At 44.1% G+C, this 25904-nt stretch overlaps 1 protein-coding gene across 1 annotated transcript; it reads left to right on the top strand.

Moving 5' to 3' along the window:
- The first annotated feature begins 277 nt into the window (after positions 1-277).
- PSAP (prosaposin) lies at positions 278-25827 on the top strand. Its single transcript, XM_075423151.1, has 14 exons — positions 278-386; positions 10691-10824; positions 12811-12885; positions 13591-13716; positions 13983-14177; positions 15107-15250; positions 15798-15854; positions 18681-18794; positions 19771-19866; positions 20070-20256; positions 20428-20579; positions 22161-22241; positions 22806-22913; positions 23488-25827. The coding sequence occupies exons 1-14, from the start codon at positions 344-346 to the stop codon at positions 23521-23523; spliced, it is 1548 nt and encodes a 515-aa protein (XP_075279266.1). The 5' UTR covers positions 278-343; the 3' UTR covers positions 23524-25827.
- Positions 25828-25904: the final 77 nt, after the last annotated feature.

A 25904-nucleotide genomic window follows, 5' to 3' on the forward strand; every position in this document is an offset into this window, starting at 1 on the left:
TGCTCCCCCGCCTCGGGGGCCATGCCTGTTGCGGGCCGGCGCCGCGCAAAGCGCCTCTCGCGGCCTGTGGGGCCTTTCCCCGCGGCCAGGCAGGGCCGCGTGAGGTGGCGGGGGCTCGGAGGAGCCCAGGGAACCGCGGCTCCCACCGCCCACACCCCGGCCCGGAGCGGGCGGCCCCTCCCACCATGCCGAGCCCGCCCGAGCAGACGCGGCTCACGGAGCATGCGCGGGCGGCGGGGCCGACGGACGCGCGCGCCCCTTCCCCCCGCGCATGCGCGGCGCAGCCTTTATATAGGGGCGGGGGGGCAGCGGCGGCGCCGCATTGCAGACGGGTGCGGGGACGATGGTGCAGTGGGCGTTCTGCCTCCTTGGGCTGCTGGCGGCCGGTAAGCGGCCCGCTGCCCACCTCCCGCTCCCCTGCCCCCTCACGCTTATCCCTGGCGGTCCCTCGGGCCTGCCCGGGCGGGAGGGGGCTGAGGGCCGCCCGGCGCTGTGAGGAGGCGGGGGTGGGGGGGGAGGCCGGGCCTAAAGCTGTTTCTCTGCTCTGTTCCCAGCAGGAGCTGCCGGGCCCGGCCGCGCAGAGCGCGGAGAGAGGAAGCGGCAGCTATCGGGGAGGGCGGCGGGCGGGGGCAGCGTCTGGGGCCTAACGGTCCCGGCGGGGGAGCGGGCGCGGATCTCAAGGGCGCCTTCGGGGCGGCTGTGGTGGAAGAGCCGTGTTGGGGGTGGGGGCATCGCCCGAAACCGGCGATCAGGTGAAGGCAGGGGGAAGTCCCTGTGAGGAACCGGCCTTTGTCGGCGCCGCTCGGGAAGGGCCTTCCTGGCGGCTCCGTGGTGGCGGCGGGTCGGCAGCTGTGTCGGCTCATGGAGCCCCAAAGAGCAGTTGGTAGAAGCTGCTTTTCTGCCAGCGGCTCTGTTTATCTTTGGCACTTCAGGGATAGATGGCTCTTAATCCTCTTTCAGATGGTGAGAGGTGGCCTTTCCTGTCTCCTGCTTTTGGCAGCCTCCTTTCATTAGGGTCTCCTCCGCGTGGAAAATTCCACTAATTTTGCTGTTTGTTGCCTTGTTGTTACTGACGTGAAAGTGGTGGGGGAATTACTGATATTCTGCCTTTAGCGTTAGGCCTAGAGGTTAGAAAAGGCAGTGCTTGTATTTTGTACTTTGCAGAGGCTAGACCGAGCTACAGGACTGATTCATAGACCTTCATAATGTGACATGGAGTGGCTAGAAACGCCGAAATTGGAGGTCTAATACAGTGATGCACAGGATTTTTTTGATAACTTTAAGATGGTTTTAAACCTAGAGTTTATTTGCTTACAGGTTTAACCTGTGACATTTCGCAAGTCAACTGAAAAGAGAAAAAGCACGACTAGCTGTCTAACAGCCATAGGAATAACCAGCTGGCGGGCTGCAGTAAATTATGCCGCTGAGATCTTGCATGGTTGTACGCTAGCCTTTTACTTAAGTGGATTTTTAATATAGTCGTATATGGACAATTTAATGGAGAATCTCAGACTTTTCCGGCTGGAAGCAAAGCAAGTGTCAACTTTCACTCTGCATATTTATATGCTTTAATATTATGACTTTGTGTCTGCCCTGAATTAACTGCCATTAATTATCATTTCTGTTTGGACTGTTTCCGAATCACTAAAATCGTTGTAACTTCTTGTGATTTAAAACTGAAAAGGTTTTGCCTTGAAGTATCCAACCAGATTTCCCATTAGTGTATTTAGAGAAATTGTAATGAGAAACCAGTTCAGCAATGAGAGTTAGCTTGGTCTGCCTATTAAAGGCATGTGTATGCAGCTGAGCGGAGCAGAAGACTTGTTAGGCCTGTTTTTGTAAGAAGTCACTATTTTAACACAAATAAATGCCTGTCTTTTTTCACCGATGTTCTGTTACGAGTACTAATGGAGTCAGCTATGACAGTATTGTGCAGATTTTTCTGAAGATTTTGCTGTGCCAACCTGAAACACTATTTTTGTCTACTAAGCTAACTAATTAGCTGTATCAAAATGTAGCCACCGTTGGTGTATCCTAATGGAGTTGCTTGGCTGGCTTACAGCATGGCTGGTTGGCCGTGAGGGTTTCTGGTTGACCTACTTACAGTGCTTCTGTGTGTCTTCCCTTTAAGGGAGACAAGAAGGAATTAAAGCAAGACTAAGGATCTCCGGACTACTGATATGGACTTTGATTATTGCTTGACTAGTAAAGGAGGAAGACTGGGTGTAGAGTTAAAACAAGTCAGTTTCTTTTAAGCTGAAAGTATTACCTCACATATGCACACATCTGGTGGTGGAAGAGTTTGAAGATGTGATTATTTCACTCCCCCCTGAAATAGTAGACTTAATCTGCCTTCCTTCCAAGATTTCAAACAAATGTATAATTCTTCTGGCATACAGTGGTCTGAACATTTGGGGACAGGAAAATTGAAGGCTAAGTTAGCCTGACTTGCATTTTCTGGGGGATGTGGAAGAAGCAGGTAATTGGACTATGCTCTGTAGTTTGCAGTCTTGTTCTGGTTGGGGGTGTGGCTTCTCACAAAAGGCTAGGCTGGCACAGCCCACTACTGTAGGTTAAGTTAGGCAAATGGAGGAACGTGTCTGATATTTAAAATATCCCTGTTTTTTCAGCGAAATAACAGGGAGTGCTGTGGGTATGAGGTACCTTACAACTGTGACATAACGAAGCGGTGCTTCAGTAGTGCACCAGTCATGTGGCTTGTGTAAACCTGCCCTTGCACAATCTCCTTGTTTGCAGAAGAGGTATAAATAGAAAGAGCTGTTCTTGGTTGTGTCTGGAGGAGCTGCGCAGGCTGTTCTGCCTGGTCATGGTTGTGCTCAGCAAAATGCACGATCACATCTGCAGAGCTTCCGAAGTCTTATGTGGTCTTTTTACAGTCATTGTGCTATTCAGCGTAGCACAAAGAAGCCGTTCTGGGGATCGCTGAAAACTGATAATGTAGAGGGTGGAACAATAGAGTGGGAGCTTGTCAGCAAAGCTGAATGTGTCTCCGTCAGGTGATGGTGATGTCAGCTGGGACTCTCCGGGAGGTTGGACGGTGCTGTTCCAGGGAGGGCTTTCTGGCATAACATGCAGGAAGATTTTTACTTTGGATCTGTTGGGGAAACAGGACCAGTTACTGCTGGGTGCCAGTGGGTGTTTGTTTCAATGTCTCATGTGGCTGTGATTCTTCAAAGCAGGTTTGGGGCAACGTCCCAACAACAGGCTTTGTGTTTGTTTTTTCTTCAAGGATTTCCCCGCAGTCTGTTTTCTAATTTTTTTTTTCCCTTTGTGTAGCAGCTTTTGTATGCAATTAATTTGCTGCTATTAAGATGTCACAGTTTCTATTGCAAGTTAAAAGGGGTACTTCTGTGGTCCTTGAAGTGTGTACGTTTATTTTGAGGCAATGCTTGTCTGTGTGTTTGGTCACGGAGCAATGTTTAATTTCAGATATCAGTATTTTTCTTCCTCTTGGAGTGAGGAATCTCACGTTGACACTGTTTACTCTGACTAGTTTTTAAACTTTGTTCTCTACTTGTGTAAGAGTTTGCATATACAGAGGTTTTCTTGGAGATGCTGCGTAAATGAATCTTGCAGTGACATTTCAAGGCTTGTGTTTTCCAGATGTAACAGTTTAAAATACCTTGACTATGTTCACATTGGGATGCAGAGGTTAGGATTTAACACTTTCTTCTTTCCTGCTATCAGTTGCTTCATCAGTGTACTCCTGGGTAGGTTGTTCTTTTACCTTGTGTGCTCCACAGTCTGTCTTTTCCAGGCTCTCCCATTGCTAACTGCTGACCTCCCTGAAGCTGCTCTTTTAAAACGTCCCTTTTCATCCCTCTGGCATACTTTCTCTGCTCAGCTGCTGGGGTCTGATGCCTTCCCTTTCCCTAAGGGAGCTTCCTATTGAGTTGTCTTCCTTGTCTGGCATTCATTCTGCATTAAAGCACTTCTCTGGCAGCAGTGTCAAAAAGCACATTGCTCCCGAGACTTTTCTCCTGTTTCTTCCTGGCAGTGTCTTGAACTGCCCTTCTGTTTGCCAAAGCTTTTAGATGCCTCTGGACTCTACCTGTGATTTGCTGGGGCTGCAGCATAAGCTGTGGCCAAGCAGTTTGTCTTTTTTTACAGACATGGCTCTGCATAATTAGCAGACTTTTCCATTCTTTGTGGTGTGAATATATTTGCCTGGTGAAAGGAGGATGTTCGATACAGAATTTCTGCAGAGACTCGCAGGAAATCTGTCCACTCCTCCAAAAAAACCCAGCCCAAAACAAAAACTGAAGAGATGGACAACTGTGTTCAAAACATGTAGCCATATTTCTCCAGGGGTCTGCTGCAGGGGAAAAAAGACTTCTCATAACTTCTTGGGAATATCTTGGCATATACTGTATGGGTCCACTTACCCCTGATGACTGCCAAATGCCCTTGAACATCCAAATATCTCGTATAGATTCTGTCATAGAAAAATCTCAAGCAGAAGATGGGGCTTGCTTGGCAACCTGGTAGCAACCTCTGGTCAATGTGGAAATTATGGTTCTCTTGCAACCTTTATATCAATTGGGACAACTTATTGGGACAGTAGAGCTGATCTTACTGTCTCGGCTCATCGTGTTCTGTGCTGTATTCAGCTTTGTTGTGGTTACCTGTATGTTCACAAACTGCTTCTCTCACCGTGCTTGTGTTCTGGTGAGGGGAGCAAGGGAGTGTCTGAGCCAAAACTTATAGAATAGAAGAATAGGAATGCGCTCAACCACTTTGCGGAGGAGCCCAGTCATGGCAGTAATTCAAAACTCAATTCTTGTGAATTGCATTACTTACGAATGTTTCAGGCTGGATACTTGATCAGTAGGTACAGGACAGTAAGACTCTGATTTTTAACTGACACCTGGAATACCCATAATAGCTAGTCAGACTTTGCGTGTTTCTTCTGCAAATTGTGTGTAATCTCTCAAATACTGTGGTCATTTTACTGCATCATTAATCCAGAGGCGTAGTAGACCTTTAGCATGAGTTACTAACATGTTGTGTGGTTACAACTTTTGAAATTTTACTCAGACTCACTGACCAGTGAGGCTGTGGAGTACTGAGCCCTTCAGATAACTTCAGGTTGAGGTCACTTGTTGACACTTTGTAAGATTTGATGAAGAGAAGTTGATCCCTCTTGACTTCTTTGACTTCAACCCATTAAAGTGAGCAACAGTTCAGCAGTTTCCTTTTCTTGCCAACTGCTATGGACAAGCTCATCTGAAGTGCTACTCACATCAAGGTTTTCTTCCCAGTTTGGTTTGAAGGAGGCTTGAGTCTTCAAGCTGAATTTGTGTTCTGGATGATAGTTTTCTGGTTTATCTTCTGGCTCTTTAGGGAATCTGGTCTGGGCCGTGTAGAATCCCTGTTCATAGAAGCTTACATAAGGTGTTAACTTTTAAGCACAATCATGGAACTCTCATTAGTAGATTCAGTACAGCTTTGGAGGGGATGGCTTAGGATGTTTTGCTGAGAATCTTGGAAAAAAATTCAGGCTGGTTCTCCCTGGAAGAAGAGTAACACAAAGGCTTGAGGGAAGGGAAGGTTATTCTCAGGAAGGGTAATTACTTAACAATTTTCCAGTAGCTCTCCTTACAGAATGGTAATTCAGCCGTTATAAGGTTCGTTTTAGGTTCCTGTTTCCTGAAGAGGAGTGGAGAACTGAACTGTGCTTTCATGTGCATATCTTTGCAAGCTTTCCATGTAGAAACGGTGGTATTGTCTGAGGGGGCAGTCTCCTCTGCTTCCCTAACTTCTGATTGCGTGTTAGCGTTTTCCATTACAGATGGCTACTGCCGAGGAAGGAGGTTTTAGTTAGTATTTGCTGCTTTTAAGAAGTGTCTGGGAGTAATGCATAGTCGCTGAAGTAAGTAGGATAGTACCGCTGTGGGAGCGAGTTGCAGGTTTCCCCTTATCTTCACAGCCTTTAAACTGGTTTTTATGTGAATTCCTGGCAGAGCCCTATGCGATGTGCAGTAGCTGTGACTTGTCAGGACTGTGATACTGGTGTTCTGGCAGTGTTAGGTTGCTGACCTGGGCCTCAAAGAAGAGATTTCTTCTTCATTTTCTATTATCCTTCAGCTTGTGGAGTATCTTGGTTGTGTTGTTGGGCTTCAGGCTGTGTTTCTGAGGCAAGACTTGTTCTGGGAGATGGTTCCTCTCGTCTGTCAGACATGAGCATTGGAGAGATCAGAGTAGATGTGAATCTCTGTTTTGAGAAGCTGCAAGTGTATGCAAGGATCCTAGGCTGCCTGTGGGCTGTCAGCTTGTCTAGAAGCCCAAAAGCTGAAGTCTTTCACATCTGAAAGGCGTATACTTTATATGTGGATTGCATTCCTACCTGCACTTCTCCTGCCTTCTCCATTTTCTTTTGCTGCCTAATTTAGGAAGACCTTGGTAGAGCAAAGACCGTTCCTTCTAAAGTTGAAGAAACCACATCTCTGAAGCAGTTTGAGAAGGAAGGAGCCAGTGAAGAGGATGAATAAACACACATCCTGACCCTCACAGATAAACTTGTTGGTTGCTCTAAAAATAGTGGCTTGCAAGAACGGGGGGGTGTATTTGGGTAGGCGTGCTGCGTGACTGTTGAGAGCTAATCTACAGAGAAAGGAGAGATCTATTTAAAAATGGATGACCCTTGGCTAAAGAAGAATATATAAAATAAAGGGATGCCAGAGATAACTAAGAAGGTAATCCCACTGGGTTTATCCAGTGAGTATTAAGAATTCTGTGAGGTAACTGACAGTGCTTTGTTTTCTCTTGGGTTGCTGCTGTGCTGGGGATGTGAAATACTATGTTAAGGTGTTACTCTTTGTACAGCAGAGGCAATTTTGAGGGAACAGGTAAGATAACTGTTAAGACTCAGAACTGTTCATTCTGTTTTGAAAGAGCACAAAGTCGTAACACGCTTCAGGGCCTTATTTGCTTTTGTTGTAACATAATATGAGGAAAAATGCTGTTTCCTCAGGAGAACAAGCTAAAGGGAAGAAGTAAAGGATTTCAGGCTATTTCCTGAATATGCAAGGTCTGAATTAATACAGAGGTTTTTCTTAGTTTTGGTTCCTTTTTTTCCCAGGACATTCAGAAAGGAGGGAGGTTGGATACGGTTGCAATGAAGGTGCATACTTTCGTACTAGACATTGAGTTATGTAATAAATATTTCAACATAATACAGAATAAACTAATACAAGCTAGATGTTATTTAAAGTCACTATGGCAGATGGAAGAAGCAATGCTTAGTGTGCGCTTTGCTCTGTAGCTGCTTTCTAAAATGTGCTGGTGATGTTTGGCTCTAACAAATAGATTTACCTAGTCACCATTTGACCAGAAAGATCTGTACTGAAAGCATCAAATGTAGGGTTGTCTTCTCAGAAGGAAAGAACTTCCCCTATGTCCTTTGACTGAAAAGACGCTGCTGTTCCTCCATTTTCTGTTTTGTGTAGATGGGTGTTCATCCTCATGGCATAACTGATTCAGGTTTCCTGAATCTGTTGGCTTCTTTTAGCGGGAGAGTTATGTAGGTATTTTGGCATTTCATCTTGCTCTGTTGTTGTACAGGAGTGAGAATGTTAAATAATACCAGTGGGAAGGTGCTTACTTGCATTCTAAAATTAGTTTCAGTGTTCACTGGCTTATTAACAGTTTGCTTCTCATTCTTCACTGTCCGTGCTAGTCTTAAGTGCTTCTGAAATTCTGTGGCTTTGGTCTCCTGTAGAGGATTGCATATAATGCTAATGTCCTTACTCTCAAAACGGAAGTGACTGTGTGCCCACTGGCAGTGTTTTGAGCAGGATGAACAAAATCTGCCTGTGTATACCTCATCTGAGAAATTTTTCTTTTCTCCTCCCAGACTGGTGAGACATGTGATGCAGGGAAGCAGTGCAATCAGAGGCATCAAGCAGTTAAAGTACTGTCAAAAATCAGTCTAATTGTAAGCCTTTTTTTTCCCTTCTGAAGAGAATTATCTGCAATCTGCACTCTGCTCGCCTCCAAAGGTCTCAGACTACTGCCTTGCTCTTCGGTTTTCTGCTTGCCTCAGTGTCATAACCTGATAAAAAACCCCGCCATCCTGCTGACACCCCTTGCTGTGTCCTGGCAAGTTAGAGCATTTGTGACTGACTGGAATTGAGCATCTGTTTGATACAGAAGCCACGCAAGCAGGGAATTTGTTAAAGATGTACAGCCAAAAAAGCTGAGAAGAAAGCATAAACCTGAAGCATAGTATTTGTTTTCTCCTGTGCTTTTAGTGACCAGGTTAGAGGCTATTAGGCAGAAGGAACAAGACTAGCTGTTAGACATTCTGCTGAAGCTGGTTATGGATCTGAAAAGTCATATGGTGACAGGATTTTTAAGTATAAAGCCAAACAAAAACTGAAAGTTCATTAAGAGCTAGATCAAACCAGTGCAAGTTACAGAATGAATTCCTCAGTTTGGGTTTTAAACAGCCTCTTAGATCAAGAATTTGAGAAACTGCTTGCAGTAACTGTTGTAGTTTTATAGTCTAGTTTTGTAGGTTTACACTATGTTTCAAAAAGGGAAGGGGAGTAATTTTCGTTTCATTTACAGAACTAAAGGTGTAGGTTAAAAGCTATACTTGTAAATAGTTGGAAGCCCGTAATTCCACTGTTTAAAGTCAAAGTCTTGCTTGACTTTAGCCAGAGACTAACTTTGCCTTGCAGAGCCTTCCTACTGCTGTTTAATACTGGTATCTGAAAGGGAAGAATAACTCTTTCTCTCATCCTAGTGTATACTTGGTTATTGTCTTGCCAGAGCTGACAGCTAAATTTGGCTGACCAGTCTGACTTTAAAACTTAACTATTCTTAGTGCTTTCAGATCAATAATACTGTGATTTAAAATAGTCCATCTGTAAATATTTTGCTAACTGTATATTATTAGAAGGTTTGAAGTCTTATTCCTAGGGTCTTATAAGCAGTCCTAGTGTGCTGTCTCGTTGAGGAATAATATGCAAGCTAGGCTTTTTGCTGGGAGACAGGATGGCAAACTCCAAGCTCTTGTGTAGAAAATTAAGCATGCAAAGCACGTTTTTCTTAAAATAAATGGGTCATTCCTCTGTGAAATCCAGTGTAAACAGGCTTTATAAATCAACAGCTGAGAAGGCTGCAGAATGCCACGTATAAAGCAGTGTTGATCTGGCTCTGTTTGAAGTGCACTAGCTGTGTACCTAGCAGATGCACTGGTAATTCATCCATTGATTCTCTAATTGCTTAGAACTGAGATGTGAGAAATGGAAAAGTGATTGTTCATCTGTCATAACCTTACTAGAAGCTTTGTAGGAATCAAACAGCACAATTCCTGCTTCTTGGTTGACAATGTAATTCTGCAGCATTTTGTGATGTGTAAACAGCACTGATGTGGAGTTAATGGCTCCTAAACAACACCTATACAGCTAATAGGTTTGAATGGGCTTTTTTTTTCTAAAACTTTGACAGCAATGCCTTGTAGCCTCAGACCAAGGCAGGTTTCGTTGGAGCCTGTCTGCTGTAGGATTTTTAGGAGTTGCGTCTTTGTAGGTTAGTGCAGCATGGGAGATTGGCTGCTAAATAAACTGAGCCTACTGACAGACAGGATGGTTTTAGAAAACTGGGAGAAGTAGGGTCAGCACAATAAAAACAAACAAATGAACAAAAATCCAACAAAAAAGTGCTTGGAAAGTCAGCTAGAAGGTGTGGTTGGTTGACTTGTACTATTACTTACCAATAGCGCACATCTTTTACACTTCTTTAGGAAGGCTGTCCAGAAATGGTATTCTGTATTTTACTTCAGGACTATAAGTTGCAAGACAGTTCCACCTGGGGTGGGAGATGCTGTCTAGACAAGGACTTACACTTCTTTTTTTTATCCCCCCCCCCCCCCCCCCCCGCATTTTTCTGTACACAGTTGAACACCTGACCAAGAGGAAACAAAGTCTAAATAGATTTAATGCATTTTAAAACTATTTGACATAGCATGTCTCACATTGTTTTCTGTCCCTCTTTTGCTTTAACATTCTTGGGCAGTGCTTTAGTCTGCACCTGCCTCTTAAGTTCTCCATATAATGTGTGCGTTGTTGTGGCCTCTAATCCAATTAGTTTGCTAGCTCTCAGAAATGCTATATGAGAAAAGTGGTTCACCTGGGAGAAGGAATGCAGCAAGCAATTACAAGCTAGATGTGACTGCTGATTCAGAGTTGAAGTGACTGCAGGGACAGTAGGGTAGGAGAACAGGTGGGGATGTAGCTTTGGAAATCAGCTGTCTGAAGTGTGGATTTCTGCAGTGAGCAGTTTCTCTGTTTTGATTCATGTGGTAGTTCTTGTGTGCTAAACAAAGTGGGCATTTTGTTGTGTTTTGTTTTTTTTAAAGGTGGATGATGGCGCAATGAACTGTTCAGGTTCTCAGGCTCAGGCACTTCAGAAGAGAAGTTCAACTGTTTTGATTTTTCTGGAGTTCTTTAGCTCTGTAATCTGTATTTGGGCCTCATTTGTATGTTTCAGGTAGAAACTGCTGGATTGAAATGTGCTTAAAAATGTTAGTAAACCTAGGTGGCATAAGGGAAAGGTTGTGGTTATACAGTACGGCATTAACCTGGTTGCTTTGGAATGGAAATCATTCAAATGTGCAACTGTAAAACAAATACGTTGTATAAACAATTTCTTTCTTTGGCAGCTGTGGCAAGCCCTGTTTTGTGGCAGAAGGACTGTGTGAAGGGTCCGGAGGTATGGTGTCAGAGTGTTCGGACAGCATCGCAGTGTGGAGCAGTGAAACACTGCCAGCAGAATGTCTGGAACAAGCCTGCTGTAGTAAGTGTCAACTACTGAGACTTCTTCCCACCTGTTCATAGTTGAGGTAGCTGGTTTGCATATGCTGATGAAGATTTTCCAAGTCTCTGATGGAGTTAAGTGCTACATCTGACTATACCTGGGTTCCTGTGCCTTAATTTGGGTGCTAGAGAAAGGTTGCTTTCTACTTCTGACTTGTGCAACTTGTCTGCTGACTTCTCCTGTGACCTGGTGCACAATTACCAAGTCACGTGTGGAATGGAGCTAGTGGATTGCAGACTTGTTCCTCTTTATTAAAACAACCCATAGAGCCATTTCGTATTTTTAACTTGAGCAATGCCAAACTGATAGGCTTACCACAAAAAAAGCTGCATGCTTCTTTAGGCCTTCCTTGTAAATTAATGTTCCGCAAAAGATGCAGCGTATGCTTGGTTATGAAAGTTAAGACAGTAACAAACAGTCTTGTTTAATTTCTTCATCAATGACCTGGATGAAGAGTTAGAATGTACCATCAGCAAGTTTGCTGATGACACCAAACTGGGAGATGTGGTAGATACAATAGAAGGCTGTGCTGCCATTCAGCGTGACCTGGACAGGCTGGAAAGTTGGGCAGAGAGGAACCTGATGAGGTTTGCACAAGGGCAAATGCAGGGTCCTGCACCTGGGAAGGAACAACCCCATGCACCAGTACAGGCTTGGGGCGGACCTGCTGGAGAGCAGCTCTGTGGAGGGGGACCTGGGTGTCCTGGTGGACGACAGGTTGACCATGAGCCAGCAGTGTGCCCTGGCTGCCAAGAAGGCCAATGGCATCCTGGGGTGCATTAGGAATAGTGTGGCCAGCAGGTCGAGGGAGGTTCTCCTTCCCCTTTACACTGCCCTAGTGAGGCCTCATCTGGAGTACTGTGTCCAGTTCTGGGCTCCCCAGTTCAAGAAAGATGAAGAGCTACTGGAGAGAGTCCAGCAGAGCGCTACGAGGATGGCGAGGCGACTGGAGCATCTCTCCTACGAGGAAGGCTGAGGGAGCTGGGCTTGTTTAGCCTGAAGAAGAGAAGGCTGCGAGGGGACCTTATAAATGCTTACAAATATCTGAAGGGTGGGTGTCAGGAGGATGGGGCCAAACTCTTTCAGTAGTGCCCAGTGACAGGACAAGGGGCAATGGGCACAAACTGAAGCAGAGGAAGTTCCAGCTGAACATGAGGAAGAACTTCTTCCCCCTGAGGGTGATGGAGCCCTGGAACAGGCTGCCCAGGGAGGCTGTGGAGTCTCCTTCTCTGGAGATATTCAAGACCCGCCTGGACAAGGTCCTCTGCGGTCTGCTGTAGGTGACCCTGCTTCGGCAGGAGGGTTGGACTAGATGACCCACAGAGGTCCCTTCCAACCCGAAACATTCTGTGATTCTGTGTAAATGTTATGTTTAATATGACTTTTCAAGATGATTTGTACTAAATGCGAGGGATGCTTTACTAGATGTAGCTGTAGTTTGTGATACTGTTTCACAGTTTTTTAGGGGAAAAAGGCATTTTACTTACACATGCATTCGGTCTGTGTTAGCTGTATCTGTGCTGAGATATGTTTCAGTTTGAGGAAAAGTAAGGGAAAGGAGGAATGTCAGAATGGCAGAGCACAACTAAAATGAGTGAAGCTGCCTGAAAAATTGTTAGATTTCTAGTAAGTGTGAACTCTTTGAAGAGTAAGGTAAAAGAGGTTCAGGAGAAGGTTCCTTTGGGAATATGCTTTATACTTCCAGGGAGGTGGGACTAGATGAAATGAGTAAGTGGTAGTATGCCTGCTTCTTTGTACCATGTTGGTTTACTGAAGAAACTGGAGCTGGACATGCTTAGGATAACCTCACTCCATTTAAAAACACCTCTTCACACTGGCTCCAGCCAGTATTTCTTACTTAACTTGAATTTCAAATGTGATACTTGTTCTTCATATTGTTATTTGCACACTGCATTTACAGGTACTTAATTGTGTCTCAAAGTAACACTTTCCTTCACTCTCCAGAACAGTATCCCCTGTGATTTGTGTAAGGAACTTGTGACAGTGGCTGGCAAGGTTTTGAAGGATAATGGCACCGAGGTAAGCAGAGCTCCCCTGCTCCTTGCCCCAAGGCACTATTTGATTTCATTGTCTTAATCTCGCAAGGTGAGGGTGTGGAAGAGTAGTCTGCATGATGTTTTCCCAGCCTAAGCAGCAAATGTTGAAAGGGGCCAGAGTACATGGGAAAAGGCTCTTAAACAGCCTCTTCTGGTTTAGAGATTAGCAAATTCTAGAGCCTCTCATGCAGCGCTCATGTTAGAACACATCCCTGATCCATTGTAGATGCTTAATAAAATTGCTGTTGTGCCAGTGGGCCATTGATCTTAAAAGGTGGGATACTACAGTCTCTAGAAGTGGGTGATTACACCAAATGGACTTTATTTGGGTTGTGGGCACTTCTTCCCTTTTGTGAACCCTGGAGTACTTGTATAAACAAATCACTGTCCCACTAGTCCACAATTTCACTTCCTCTTCTTAAATATAAATGATTCTATGCTGGCAAGACTGTGTTGTGCAGGCCTTGCAAGGAGTATTTCATGTTTTCACTTTGTCAGGGTCTCATCAAAGGTCCAGGTCTGGGGAAAATAGACCTGGTAAAACCTCATTCTAGTTTTGCCTGCCAGCTGCCTGCACCTACCCAAGTCCAAGGAGCTTTTTTTTTAGGCTTTGTCATGCATTTTGGGAATGGAAAGAGCATTTGAGAGAGATATTTTGATAGTCTGCAGCCCACCTCATCTTTTATAGGATGAGATCCGCTCTTACTTGGAAAAGACATGCGAGTTTATTCCTGACCAAGGCCTGGTGTCCGAGTGCAAAGAAATCGTGGATTCCTACTTACCAGTTATCATGGATATGATCAAAGAAGAGCTAGTAAGTAGATAACAGTTTGCAACTGTTGGAATTAAAAATAGTGCTCCTGTTGATGCCTGAATTTCTCTTCAACATAATACTGTGCATGTGATCCTTTAATCCTGTATGGATCACTCAGGTTGCAATTAGTGGTATAAATTTGAAGACTGCTTCCTTGCTATGAAACATTTCCCTTCCTACATCCTTCAGCTGAATGACTCTACTCTGAACTTCCTATAAAAGTGCCATCAGTCTAAAGCTTTATGTATGTGTGTTATCTCCTCTAGGATAAACCTGAAGTTGTGTGTAGTGCCCTGGCACTGTGTCAGTCCCTTCAGAAGCACCTTGCAGCAATGAAACTTCAGAAGCAACTCCAGTCCAATAAGATACCAGAGCTGGACTTCTCTGAACTGGCATCCCCATTCATGGCTAACGTGCCTCTTCTCCTTTACCCTCAGGACAAACCCAAGCAGAAATCTAAGGTAAGGGTGCGATGCTATTGCAGCGTGGAGGAGTGCATGTTTTTTGCTGCAGAGCTTCAGTGCTCCTTTATGTAAGAACTTGATTCTTGGTGAGGGATTGTTGTACTGGGCACAGAAGAAGCTGATGTGCTTCACCTGGGTGACTGTTTCATACTGAATTTTGTGCTACTGCATACAGACAGCTACCTTTTTTCTTAACCTGTGGGTTTAAAGCTAAGTAAGATGATAGCTGCAGTCACTGTGGACCATATGGATAATGTTGGATGAACAACCACACTCTATAAAGACAAGTCTTGTGCTGGGCTCTTACCCTCCAGGGCTGTAGTAGTCAAGCAGGTCTTGCTGGAAACAGTTTCTTCTGAGAGCAAGTTTGGCACCAGCATTCAAAGGAAGAAGAATTCTCTCACATTGAGTAATCTGCTAGCGGTGCCCTTCAGGGGTCGAATTTGTCTCTGAATCCAGAGGTGACAGAGTGGATCAGAAAGAACAAATAGTTGAAAAATGGGTGTAGATGAGACAATGAAATTGTGAGTAGGGGCTGAGTCTTGACGGCAAGCCTAGATGTGGGAGTTACAGTTGGGTAAGTGGAGAACAAGCTGCTGTGGGTGGAGCAGGTAAGATCTGTGCCACATTTAAAAAGCATCCCACTGGTCTGTAACAAAACCAACAGATTGTGGAGATTGGGTATCTGAACAGTTATCTCGTGTTTCAGAGCCAAATAGGTGCCTAATCTCCATCTAGTGGCTGGTGCACATACCGTCAGTAGCTTGTCTATTCAGATTAGCTCAGGCTTTTGAGTATTCTATAGAGTATTTATTAAGGCTTGTATATAGTTTAAAACAGCTTTGAAAACTTGTTAATAATGGAGGCTTCTAAAATGTGCTATGTGAAGATACATCAACTTAAGCTTCCTTTCACTCTTTGTGCAGGGAAGTGGGGATGTATGCCAAGATTGCATTCAGCTGGTTACTGATGTTCAGGAAGCTGTGAGGACAAACTCGTCTTTTGTGAAGTCTTTAGTTGCTCATGCCAAGGAGGAGTGTGACCGTTTGGGACCTGGAATGTCTGATATGGTAAGCTATCTTTTTTTTGTTTAAAAATCTGTTCATGTATGCAAACATAAGGTAGTTTGTTCAGTGCACTAATCCTTTCAATGTAATATATATTTAATAAAACAAAGGAGAGAGTAACATTTAGGATATCTTACACAGTATAATAATAACTCAGCACTGAAATCATAATCTTTCTGATCAAGAAAGTTGGGTGGTGTGGTGTGTGTGGGGCTGGGAAGAGGAAGACGACTCAAGATTGCCGCTAGCCCTTAAAGGCTGTTTTCAGAAAAATGATCTGGCAGGGTAATGTGGTCATATTAATGAGAGAGAGTGCTTTTGTCCTGAGAGGAAGAGAAAAGGACTCATCAGATAAGCACCTGTGCATGCAATCATTGTGTAACCTGAAATGCCATCTTGTATTTGGGACAAGCTCTGAAAGACAACAGAATAGTTATCAAGTAGAGCAGGTAAATTAATGCTGTGGCATGTATTAGAAAATTCTAGATTGACTCTGCAGTTTAAGTGGTTTGATACTTACAAGGCTATTTTTTTCCCCTACTTCCTGCAGTGCAAGAACTATATCTCCGAGTATTCTGACTTAGCTATCCAAATGATGATGCACATGGTAAGATCAGTAGAATATAATGTTTGCTCTCAGTTCATTTTTCTGCTTTGTTTAGCTAACTTATTTGGAAACAGGAAACATTTACTGCACTTAAAGTCTGGGGAGAGCTCTTGCTGTGTAAGTCTTGGTATTAACGCTTTGAACTTGGCATTTCATTGTATAGTAACTTCAGTCTCAGAATGCTTTCTTTAGCATTTTTTCCTTTTCTTTCACAACCACTTCAGCAGTGCAAAAGGGACTCCGGTCCTTTGAAACACAGAAGATGCATTACATATGTTCTTTTATACTCTTATCGCAGTCCTGTACTTGCATCACTTCCCCCCTCCCCACCAAATGTTGTGTTAAGCATATCAGAGTTGGTCTTTGTCGCAGTATTGCAACATGGGTTCAAATGGTAGAGATAATGTGTCTATTTGAAGCATGACTAAATGTCCTTCTTCTGGAATTGCTATCTCAAGACTCCTGCTCTCAGGGCTCTTGATAGGAGTTGAAGTGAGTGGTACTGCACCAGCTCTGGTCTTCTGCAGAAACATACAAAATATTTTACCTCTGACCACCTCCATAGCACCTTTTCATCCAGAGATCTCAAAGCCTTTTAAAAAAAAAATGGGTAAACATTTCCTTAGGCAATGCAGTGCCTAGATGCCCCAAGTAACATAACAAAATATAGGTGAATTTATGAACAGAGTATGTGGCTGACTTGAGCCTGAATTTGGCAGCACAGTGGCCTTTTTTGTTTCCAGTTGCTAAAGGCTACTTGGAAGCTCATACTGCTTCTTAAGCTTTTGGGGGAGGAAGGAAACTTTTGTTCCAACAGCAGTTAGTTTCTCATTTTAAACATTGTAATGCAGTGTGTTGTTAATACCTGAAATTGGAATATGACCACACCTTGCATCCGGCTGAGTGTTGTTCAAACTCTTTGGAGGTAGTCTTGCCCAGGATGCTTTTAAGAACTTCAAATGAGTAATGCTGGTTAGCACTGTGCAATTAAATGTGAATTGCTGTAGCAATGCTAAGGATCTTTGGGATGGGGACCATGTCATATTCCATCATCATGGAAAGAGTGTATGCAGTTCCAAGTGCTTGACTTTTTTTTTCCTCTTAACTGTTATCTTTAATTTCTCCTTTCTTCCTCTGTCTCCAATCTCCCCTGCAACAGAAGGATCAGGTAGGTGAGCAACTTGCCGGTGGTGATAGCCTGCTTGTAGTTCACTTCTTGCTCTTGAAGGGCTTGTAGTTCACTTCTTGCTCTATTAGCTGTGTACATGGTGTGATTGTACTCAGTGCTGACAGATACAAGGGATATTTATGTGATTACAACAGAGAAAGACTATAGACGTCCTCCAGTGAATCAGTCCTACTTCCAGCTCTGGATACCGGTTTGTACTACTGAGGTTTCAGCTTGATTATGCTTTGGTCAGTGGAGCAGAAAACATGCTCATTTTCATACAAGAAGGATAGATATAGAAAAAGCATGCCAGTGGCTCCTGTCAGCTTCTGGTTTAATGTCTGGGCTCAAAAGGGCTTGAGTGAAGCTGTCCCTGGCGCTTGTCTTGGTTAACCTTTAAATCTAGGACAATGGTACAGAAGTTTGGAGTATATGAACTGAAAAGAAGATGCGGGAGCACTTTACTCCTGCTTCCTAGAGCTATCTGGACTTTTAATTTAATCAGTCCTGGGAGACCTTGTGTCTGTCATCTCTCTGTGAGAGAACATGTTGTGTGTATGCGGGTGTTGCTGTAACATTAATATCTGGAAATGCTGCTTACAATGCATGAAGCAAAGGGCTTGACTTAAAGGTACTGCCTGGAGTAGTCTGAAGCAGCACTGTATCGTGGAGATACTGCCTTGGCCTGTGCGTGAGGTTGTGGCATGATGTATTAACTGTTGCATGAGCTTCTGCTGTAAGAAGCTTGATGCTCTTGTGGTGGGGTGGGATATGATCTTCTAATTACCTGTAGGACCAAAGGTAATTTTTTAGCTTAAGTAGACTTTAGGTGGGAAAATTCTAGTTTTATATATTACTCTGTACAGCCTTTCTCATTTGTGTGGGTATAATGTGGCCTTCTTAGAGCAGTTTGCCTCATGTCTGGCATTTAGTATTCCATTTAGTACTACATGTTTCTAAAACCTTTGAGAAAGACTTAGAAAGCCTTTTTAAAGGCTTCATTTCTGCTTGCTGTTTTCCCTCTTACTGTGAAAAGACGATTTGAAATGCAGTTACTGCAGATACTTGTAAAAAAGGTTAGGCTTAGATTTTAACATGGTTAACTTTAGTTTCTTATAGGCTTTGTTCAGTAATGAGGGAATTCGTTTCTGTTTGCAAAATGTGACTTTACTGGATGCTTTAAATAAGGTAGTTTGAGGATGAGAGAAGGAGCCCTTTCTTCTAGGCATTTCTTCAGCTTTTGGGTGAACTCTGAAGTCAGGATGATTAGCCTCTTCTGTGATTACTTAAAGTTTTCAGGGGAAGAGCTTTGCGGATACAGATCTAATGTGATGCTGGTGGCCTGGTTTGGTGTTGGTAGCTCTTAAGTCAACTCCTTTGAAGGGCTTGCATAGTGTATTAGCTCATGGTAGATGGGGTTTTTAAATGGATGTGGCCTAACTGCTTCATCTTTGAAAGGAACTGCTAAATCTTGTCTGGTAGTTGTCCTGCCTATAACCAAATCAAATGCTTTGGCAACACTTGAAGTAGTAGTAGTCATGAAACTTCTGGTTTTGTTGGAGCATGTTTCAACTTGGCTCTCTGTGCCTGCTCACAGGCTCCATAGAAAGGGCGGAGTCTTCTAGGTTTCTAAAAATCGCTTGTACATCTCTTTCCAGCAACCAAAGGACATTTGTGCCATGGTTGGATTCTGTCCTTCTGTGAAGTCTGTTCCGCTTCAGACTCTGGTGCCAGCTCAAGTGGTTCATGAAGTGAAAATGGAAACTGTGGAGGTAAGATGGACTTTCTATGCTCAACAGCTTTGCCTTTCTTTAGTGTAATGAACTAGGTGAAACAGAAAAATACGAGCTTTTATGTATAGAATAAACCAAGTGTATCTGCATACAAATTCCTGGCCTCTTCCTGTTTCTGATGCTCCTCTGTGAAGTAGGAGAGCTGACTGACTTGTTACAACAGCAGAGCCTACGCTGAACCGAAGTGATAAGGTAACACTTCAGGATTGAAATGTGAACGTGTGTTCCAGCAGTAGAGTATAGCAGCCATTCTAAATGACACCTTAAATGTTGGAGGGCAAATTGCTGAATTTGAGTTTTGCTCTACACTTGGCGTTACGCTTAGAACCCTTTTAAAAATGGGACAGACCTCTGCATGTGCAGAGGAGTGATCAGACTCAGAATGCTGAAGCTCCGAGTTTGGAGAAGCACCTTAGCTTCCCATGGCCTTAGGGTAAGACATGGGCTGACACCTTTTGAGAAGGAGAGCCTCTTTTGAGGACAGTTAACTTCTGATTAACAGACTCCAAACAATTTCCCTCAGGTCCCTCAATTTCTAGGTTTCTTTTGCAAACAGGAAGGTGCTCTCAATTCTAGTAAATAAGTAATTTTGTCCTCAATTTGTGTATTTTAAAAAAGCACTTAATTTTTCCCTTGACTCCAGTCACTGTGTCACTACTTATTTCTCTGTTTTCTAGATTCAACTCCCCTCTTTATACAACCTGCGGGTTGTAGTCTGAATTAGTCATACAAAATGACTGTTCATTCAAAAAGGCCATTTACTGAGACCTTTTGAGGTTGGTTTTGAGTTGTGTGACCTTTTGAATTCAACTCAAAATGGCCAGCTAGGTAAATTAATTAGTGTGCTGCACCTGAATGTAAATGCTGTTAGACTGATATTTTTTTTATGAATTGTCCCTGTCAAATGTGGTCAAGGGCTGACTTATTGTTTTGTATGTTTCTTATGTGTACTCAGAAACCCTCAGTTCAAGAGAAGACTTTTTCCTTGTGTGAACTGTGTGAGACCATGGTGAAAGAAGTGACTGGCCTCTTGGAGAGCAACAAGACAGAGGTGTGTAAGGGGTGGAAATGGTATCTCTTCATAGGCTTTGGCTAAAATGGGGCTGTATTGGAGGGGGAAGGAAAGATAATTTTATTGCCTGTTTTCATGAGCAAGATTTCCATCCTGAGTGGGACAGAGTAGGAAAACACGTACTTACAAATTGAGTCAGATTTCTGTTCCTCATTTGCCACGCATCCTTTGTTGTGCTTCAGGAGGAGATTGTACATGAAATGGAGATGATCTGCTACCTGTTCCCAGGAAGTGTAAAAGACCAGTGTAAGGACTTCATAGATGTATATGGCCAGGCTCTGATTGACATGCTCTTGGAGGCAACAAGTCCTGAAGCTGTGTGTGTTACGCTGAAGTGCTGTGCAGCCAACAAGCCTCCACAACAGCCAGGTTGGTAATGAGGAGTTAGTGGTGTTGCAAAATGAGCAAGTTCACCTATGATTGTATCTCTTTTAAGGATGCATGCTATAGTACTTTGCTGATGCTGCCTCCTTTCTTCTGTCTGGGGGAACTACCAAAGCACTGATGTTTGGGTTTTGTTTTGGTGGTTTTTTTTCTCAGTTGTAGTGAAACCTGCAGGTGGCTTCTGTGATATCTGCAAGATGGTAGTAGCTTATGCAGACAAAGAACTAGAGAAGAATGCTACGACAGCTGAAATTGAGGCTTTACTGGAAAAAGTCTGTCACTTCCTGCCGGAGTCTGTCAGTGATCAGGTAAAGCCCTTGTGCAGGAGGCGGGCTAAAAAGCAATGGTCTTGCTGATGGTTGGGGATGGTCCTTGTTGATTTGTTGGGTTTGTGTAGGTCCTACAATGACAATTATGCTTACGTCATTTTCTGAGTGTCTCGCCTGATATTCTGTCAACATACTAATTTCAGGTCCGTCTCTCAAGTGTCTCCGCTTCTGCTATAAATGTCCAGGTACCCAGAACAGAGGTCTCTCTGTTTTGCCAAATGCATTGGTCTTTGGTGGGAGACAAACTGTCCACAGGTGCAGCTGGGACTGGCTTGTGTTCAGCAACCTGATCCTTCCTGGGTAGTTCTCCTTGCTGGTTAGCACCAAAGTGTAGCAGCTGCTTATAGGCAGTAGAGCCAAGAAGAGGGAGCAGGCTTGATCTGAGGCAATCAAATGACCACACAGACCTTGCTGTGTGGCAGCCTGCCTTCCAGCCACAACAAGGCTGATAAAGATGAACAGAAGGATGAATACAGCTTGCAGAGTATTTGGAAAAACTAAAAAGCAGTGTCTCTTGCTGGTTTTTAAAAGAGTAGTCAGTCTTCCTCTTGCTAGAGGCTGGAAGGAGCTTGAGGTTCCGAGGGATTAGGTTTTTGTGCTCCCTGTCCTTGGGAGTTGGCAGTCCTTTGAATAGATGGAGACTTCTAAGGGCCTGAATTGCATGGCTGGATTGTTGTCCTAATTTGCAGTCAGTAAAGGTTTGCCTGGAAATCCTCTGAGAACAGTGGGTGTGAGCAGCTGAAGGTTTTTTTTCCTCAACACTGATCCTGTTCAGGGGATTAACAGAGTAATTGGACATAGGCTGGTGTAATTCCAATGAGATGGTGAAAAGCAACACCTGTTAGGCCACTGCTATCAAGGTTTACCTGGAAATCTTATTAGGTGGCTGCGAAGTGTCAACAAGTGGCAACTGCTTGTAAGTTTACTAAGCATACAACATACAGGCTTAAAGCAGCTATGAAACAGCTGTTCTTGCTAACTGCTGTGAGGCTGTTTAATAGCTGTGGTTGGCTTATTAATCAGTGCTGTTAGTCTCTGCTGTGAACACCAACATTTTTCTGTGCGTCTGAGGTGATGTCTCCACTAGAGGGCTGGCTGTAACCGATGGGAAGTGTTTGTGCTGCTGCCTGCTCTGAAGAGTAACCACTTGGGCTAAAAGTGCTTACAAGTCATTACTGCCATCCTGTTCAGGATGTTTGTCTCCAGCTTGGTCCGTGTGCTTTCCTCATGAGACGGCAGTGATCTCCACAGTTAGAGGCTAGGCTTTGCAAATCAGTCTGTCCTGCTTTGTTCTTTTCCCAAAGTCTGTCCTGCTTGGTACTTTTCCTTTTGACCCCTTTCTCCTCATAACCTGTCTGCAGACAGCTGCGGGCAGGTATGAGCTAGCAAAATGTGATGTAGTTGTGTGATTAGTGTGATGCTGAGTCCTGTTTGATCTGCAGAACTCAAGCCTCTGGTTTATTTTGGAGTAATGTACAGGCCCGCCTGCTGAAGACTGTATCTTCCTCTTCTTTTGAAGGCTTTAACAGGGGAATCTCTCAATCTGTTTTATTATTACAGTGTGTTCAGTTTGTGGAACAGTATGAACCTGTGGTTGTGCAACTCTTGGCAGAGGTGATGGATCCCACTTTTGTTTGCACTGTGAGTATTGTGTTTAGTTCTATTGAGTATGGGCTCTGATAGAGTCCTGCCTGCTGTTCTGTATGCCTTCCAGTGCCTAGCATGCAGAAACTCTGCTGAAATAAAAATCAGCGCACTGAATGCTTGGAGCAAATGTGGTTGTGCAAGGCCTCGGGCTTACTGAATGGACCAGCTGTCTGACTGCCAGTCTTGTGCAAGAAAGGATGGGAGAAGAGAGCTGCCAGTGGTTATCCACTGTTGAGGTTCAGTAACAAGGTGCAGCGACAAGAGGAAGTTAAAGGACACTTCTTGAGAGAGGTCCCTTTCTAGAAGCTCTGTTTCTCAAAACTTATTATGAAGAAGCAGTTGCTGTAACTCTTCCTGATGTCAGATTACTGCTTGATGTCTGCTCCTTCAGCTGCAAGTGTGACTGCAGTTGTCAGCTGAGCATGGTGCTGTGGGAGCTCCTGAAGCTATCTCGGTGTTGCTTCTGCACTTGGTCAGGTGGAAGCTCAGACATAAGGCTGGAGTTGAGATCTCTTGGTGCATGTAGAAAGATGTTGACTGCTGCTGTTCTTTTCACAGAAACTTGGAGTCTGTGGATCAGCTAAACAGCCTCTCCTGGGGGATGATGCTTGTGTCTGGGGTCCAGGTTACTGGTGTAAGAACATGGACACTGCTGCTCAGTGCAACGTACGTAAATTAGGATTCTGCCTCAGGTTTCCTGTGGGTCTCGGATAGCTCCTTATGAACTATGTTTCTGTCTTCTATACCACACTTTCAAGTGGGTGAATTCCAGTTTCGGGAAGCAAAAGGGTACTAGCTAGAAATGATTGAGTTTGATTAGGGGGTCTTCTGTAGCCCTTAATTTTCTTAAAGCAGACTGTTTCTTCCCCCATGTATACCAGTATTTCAGAATATATGGTAAGGTACAACGGGAGCTTTGCATTTAGTGTGTGTTCCCGCAGCCAACAGACTGTGTCACGACCTCTCATCGGACTCTAAAAATTGGCTTCATGTATTGCTGGGGCTGATGCTTTCTTTGCCCGGCTTTAATGGCTAAGGGTCGTCAGCATTCTTTCCTGAAGCTTCTAGGTGAAAATGCAGATGTTATTTATTCTAGTCCTCTCTGGAATCACGTACTTCAAGAAAAACAGATTAGCTCCCAAGATCTTAACTGTGAATAAGACATTGAATTTTGTGTAGATGCATGCTTGTTTGTAAACAGGCTTTTTTCCACAAACATACACTATTTCTTTCCCTTTAGGCTGTTGATCACTGCAAACGTCACGTGTGGAACTAGAAGAAGAATTTCCAGTTCTGAAAGTTTGCCATAGCTCTTAAAAATGTGGGCTGAGATTGGCAGAGAGCTGTATCTCAGATGTCCCTCCTCTCTGCCTCATTAACAATTTGACCTTCAAGTTCCTTTATTGTAACTCTTCTGTAGCAGTGCTGCCGTTGAAGGATCAGATCTTTATTGTTGACTTAACAAAGATATTTCTGATTGTACAGTTTAACTCATTATGCTCCTAAAAATAGTTGGTGTGTTGTAGATTTTTAGTTGGTAGGCCAAAGTGTTTTTTAAGTGCTGGGAAGAATGGTAGAGAAGTTGAAATGAGACAAGACTATTATCTTTTAATTTAAACAAGAATAAGATAGCAACTGAATCTTCAGATGTCTTTCTGTAGTCAGCATTGGGAAGATTACATGCTTTGTATTTTTAACATCTGGCTGGAATATTAATTTTCTGTGTTAACTATAGGGGAACTCTTAAGGGATAATGTTGAATGTGGAAATCCCTTCGGCTGGAATTTTCAGAGCTCTGCGGATGCAGAGGAGGGGACTTTGTGTGCCCAGCTGACTTGCAGAGTAACTGCTACCTGAATAGATGTATTTGCATTTGAGTGACCACACTTATGGCTCATGTGTTGTCATACCTAAGGAAACCCTCCCTCAAACTTTGATCATGTCCTTTTTATTTCCTTGGACTACTTGGTCTAAGCATGGGTGTTCTACTGTCAAGCCCCATACAGTGGGATTTCTGTCTTTTGAAGCATGCTGAGTTACCTAAGGAATGGCTCCCTTTTTTCCTTATCCTAGTTGCTCAATTCTGCTTCGTCTTGCAGCTTCCTACGTGCAGCCAGCCGGGTGCCAAGGAGGTGGAGCAAGCTGGGTGGGTAGAAGATGGAGAGGGAAAAAGTCAGCAGGGGCTGTGCATATGTCAGAGTAAGTTCAGCATAGAGGGCAGAACACATGGAAAAATGTTTTTTTTATTGTAAACTGCCGCTCTGTTCCTTGATCTGTTTTTCTCTCAAAGCGTGTTAGTCATCTAAAACTTCAGAGGTGCCGTGAGGCCTGCGGGCAGTGCCCAGTGCTGCCATCCTTTCTCACTGACAGTTTCTCTTCTGAGTAGTTTGAAGTACGAACTTTTTCCCAGAGTTCCCATTTCTGTTTGGAAATGTGTCTGAGTAGCAAGTGGAGATGGCGGATGGTGATAGCGCTGTAGTAGGTGTTCAGCAGCTCTGCTGGCATACCTGACAACCTGCCTTTCACGCCTCTGCAGCATCCCACTGAAATGGCCTGAACTTCTGAACAAAAGCCTTTCAAGGCAGACTGCTGCCCTGGGAACAAGGCAGGCCCTTGAGGTATAGGGGCCTAGAGAATGAGAATCATGCTTACGTTGCTCGAGACAGACCTTGCATCCCCTGCAAGTGTTTAGTGCATAGTTCTGATCAAGTTAACCCCCAAAACAGAGGCACCAAAGTAGACCTGAGGAGACCTTTGGGAAGGAGGAGCTGGGCAGAGGTGGAGCTTTGGAAATTCCAGTCCTGTTCAGAAAGGTGCCAGCAACTGCTACTGTTCCTGTGGTGTCCTGCGTGAGGTGAGAGCTCCTGTAACAACGCTTTAGCAGCAAGCAAACTTATTTTTCATGCCGTTTAATGGAAAACCACTCTGCTGCAGCTTTTTTGTTACTGCCTGTACATACTAAATGTCTGGGCAGTGTTGACAGATAGCAATACTGGTTTGTCTTTCCTGCTTGCATTTGTGCAGAAGGCTGAAGCACTCATGGTTTTTAAAAAAAAAAAAAAAAAAAGAATTTTCCCTAAAGATGTAGAATACCTGAAGCTTGCTGTCTTGGGAGGCTTGTGCGGTGGTTCCAGTGGTGTATCCTGGTTGGGGTAGATATGCCAGACAGGACATGGGCTCTCTTCAGTATCGCTGCCCTGGAGGTATGGGGTGTGTTACACCACAGCGTGTAGAACAGTATTTGGTCTTTTAAAATGGGTGGCATTCTCTTAACATGAATTTGGGGGGGGGGAGATGGGGATGGATTGACACTTGCTCTTACTGGTTGGCAAGGGTATATTTTTCTTGGGTTTTCAGTGGTGAGGGCCACATGCTGGTGACCTGTGGGGCGAGATGAGCCAGGGAAGCCCTGTGCTAGCGCTGGGAGTCTCTTTAATTTTCTCCCTTCCTGTGGACCGTGGCACCTGACCCGCTTGAGTTGTGCTGGGGGCACACATGCAGTTGCGTTCTGAAGAACATTGTCTTGATTTTTGCACAAAAGCTTCCTTAATGAACAATAAAAACTTCTGTAAACTGATAAGTGTTTGTGTGTTTTATTTCCTTGGTGTGAGCTAGTTGCTGAAGAATCTTGTTAGCTTCGCTTAGCCTTCTCCTGCC

This window comes from Opisthocomus hoazin, chromosome 6 (genome assembly GCF_030867145.1).
Source record: "Opisthocomus hoazin isolate bOpiHoa1 chromosome 6, bOpiHoa1.hap1, whole genome shotgun sequence".
NCBI classification, from domain to species: domain Eukaryota; kingdom Metazoa; phylum Chordata; class Aves; order Opisthocomiformes; family Opisthocomidae; genus Opisthocomus; species Opisthocomus hoazin.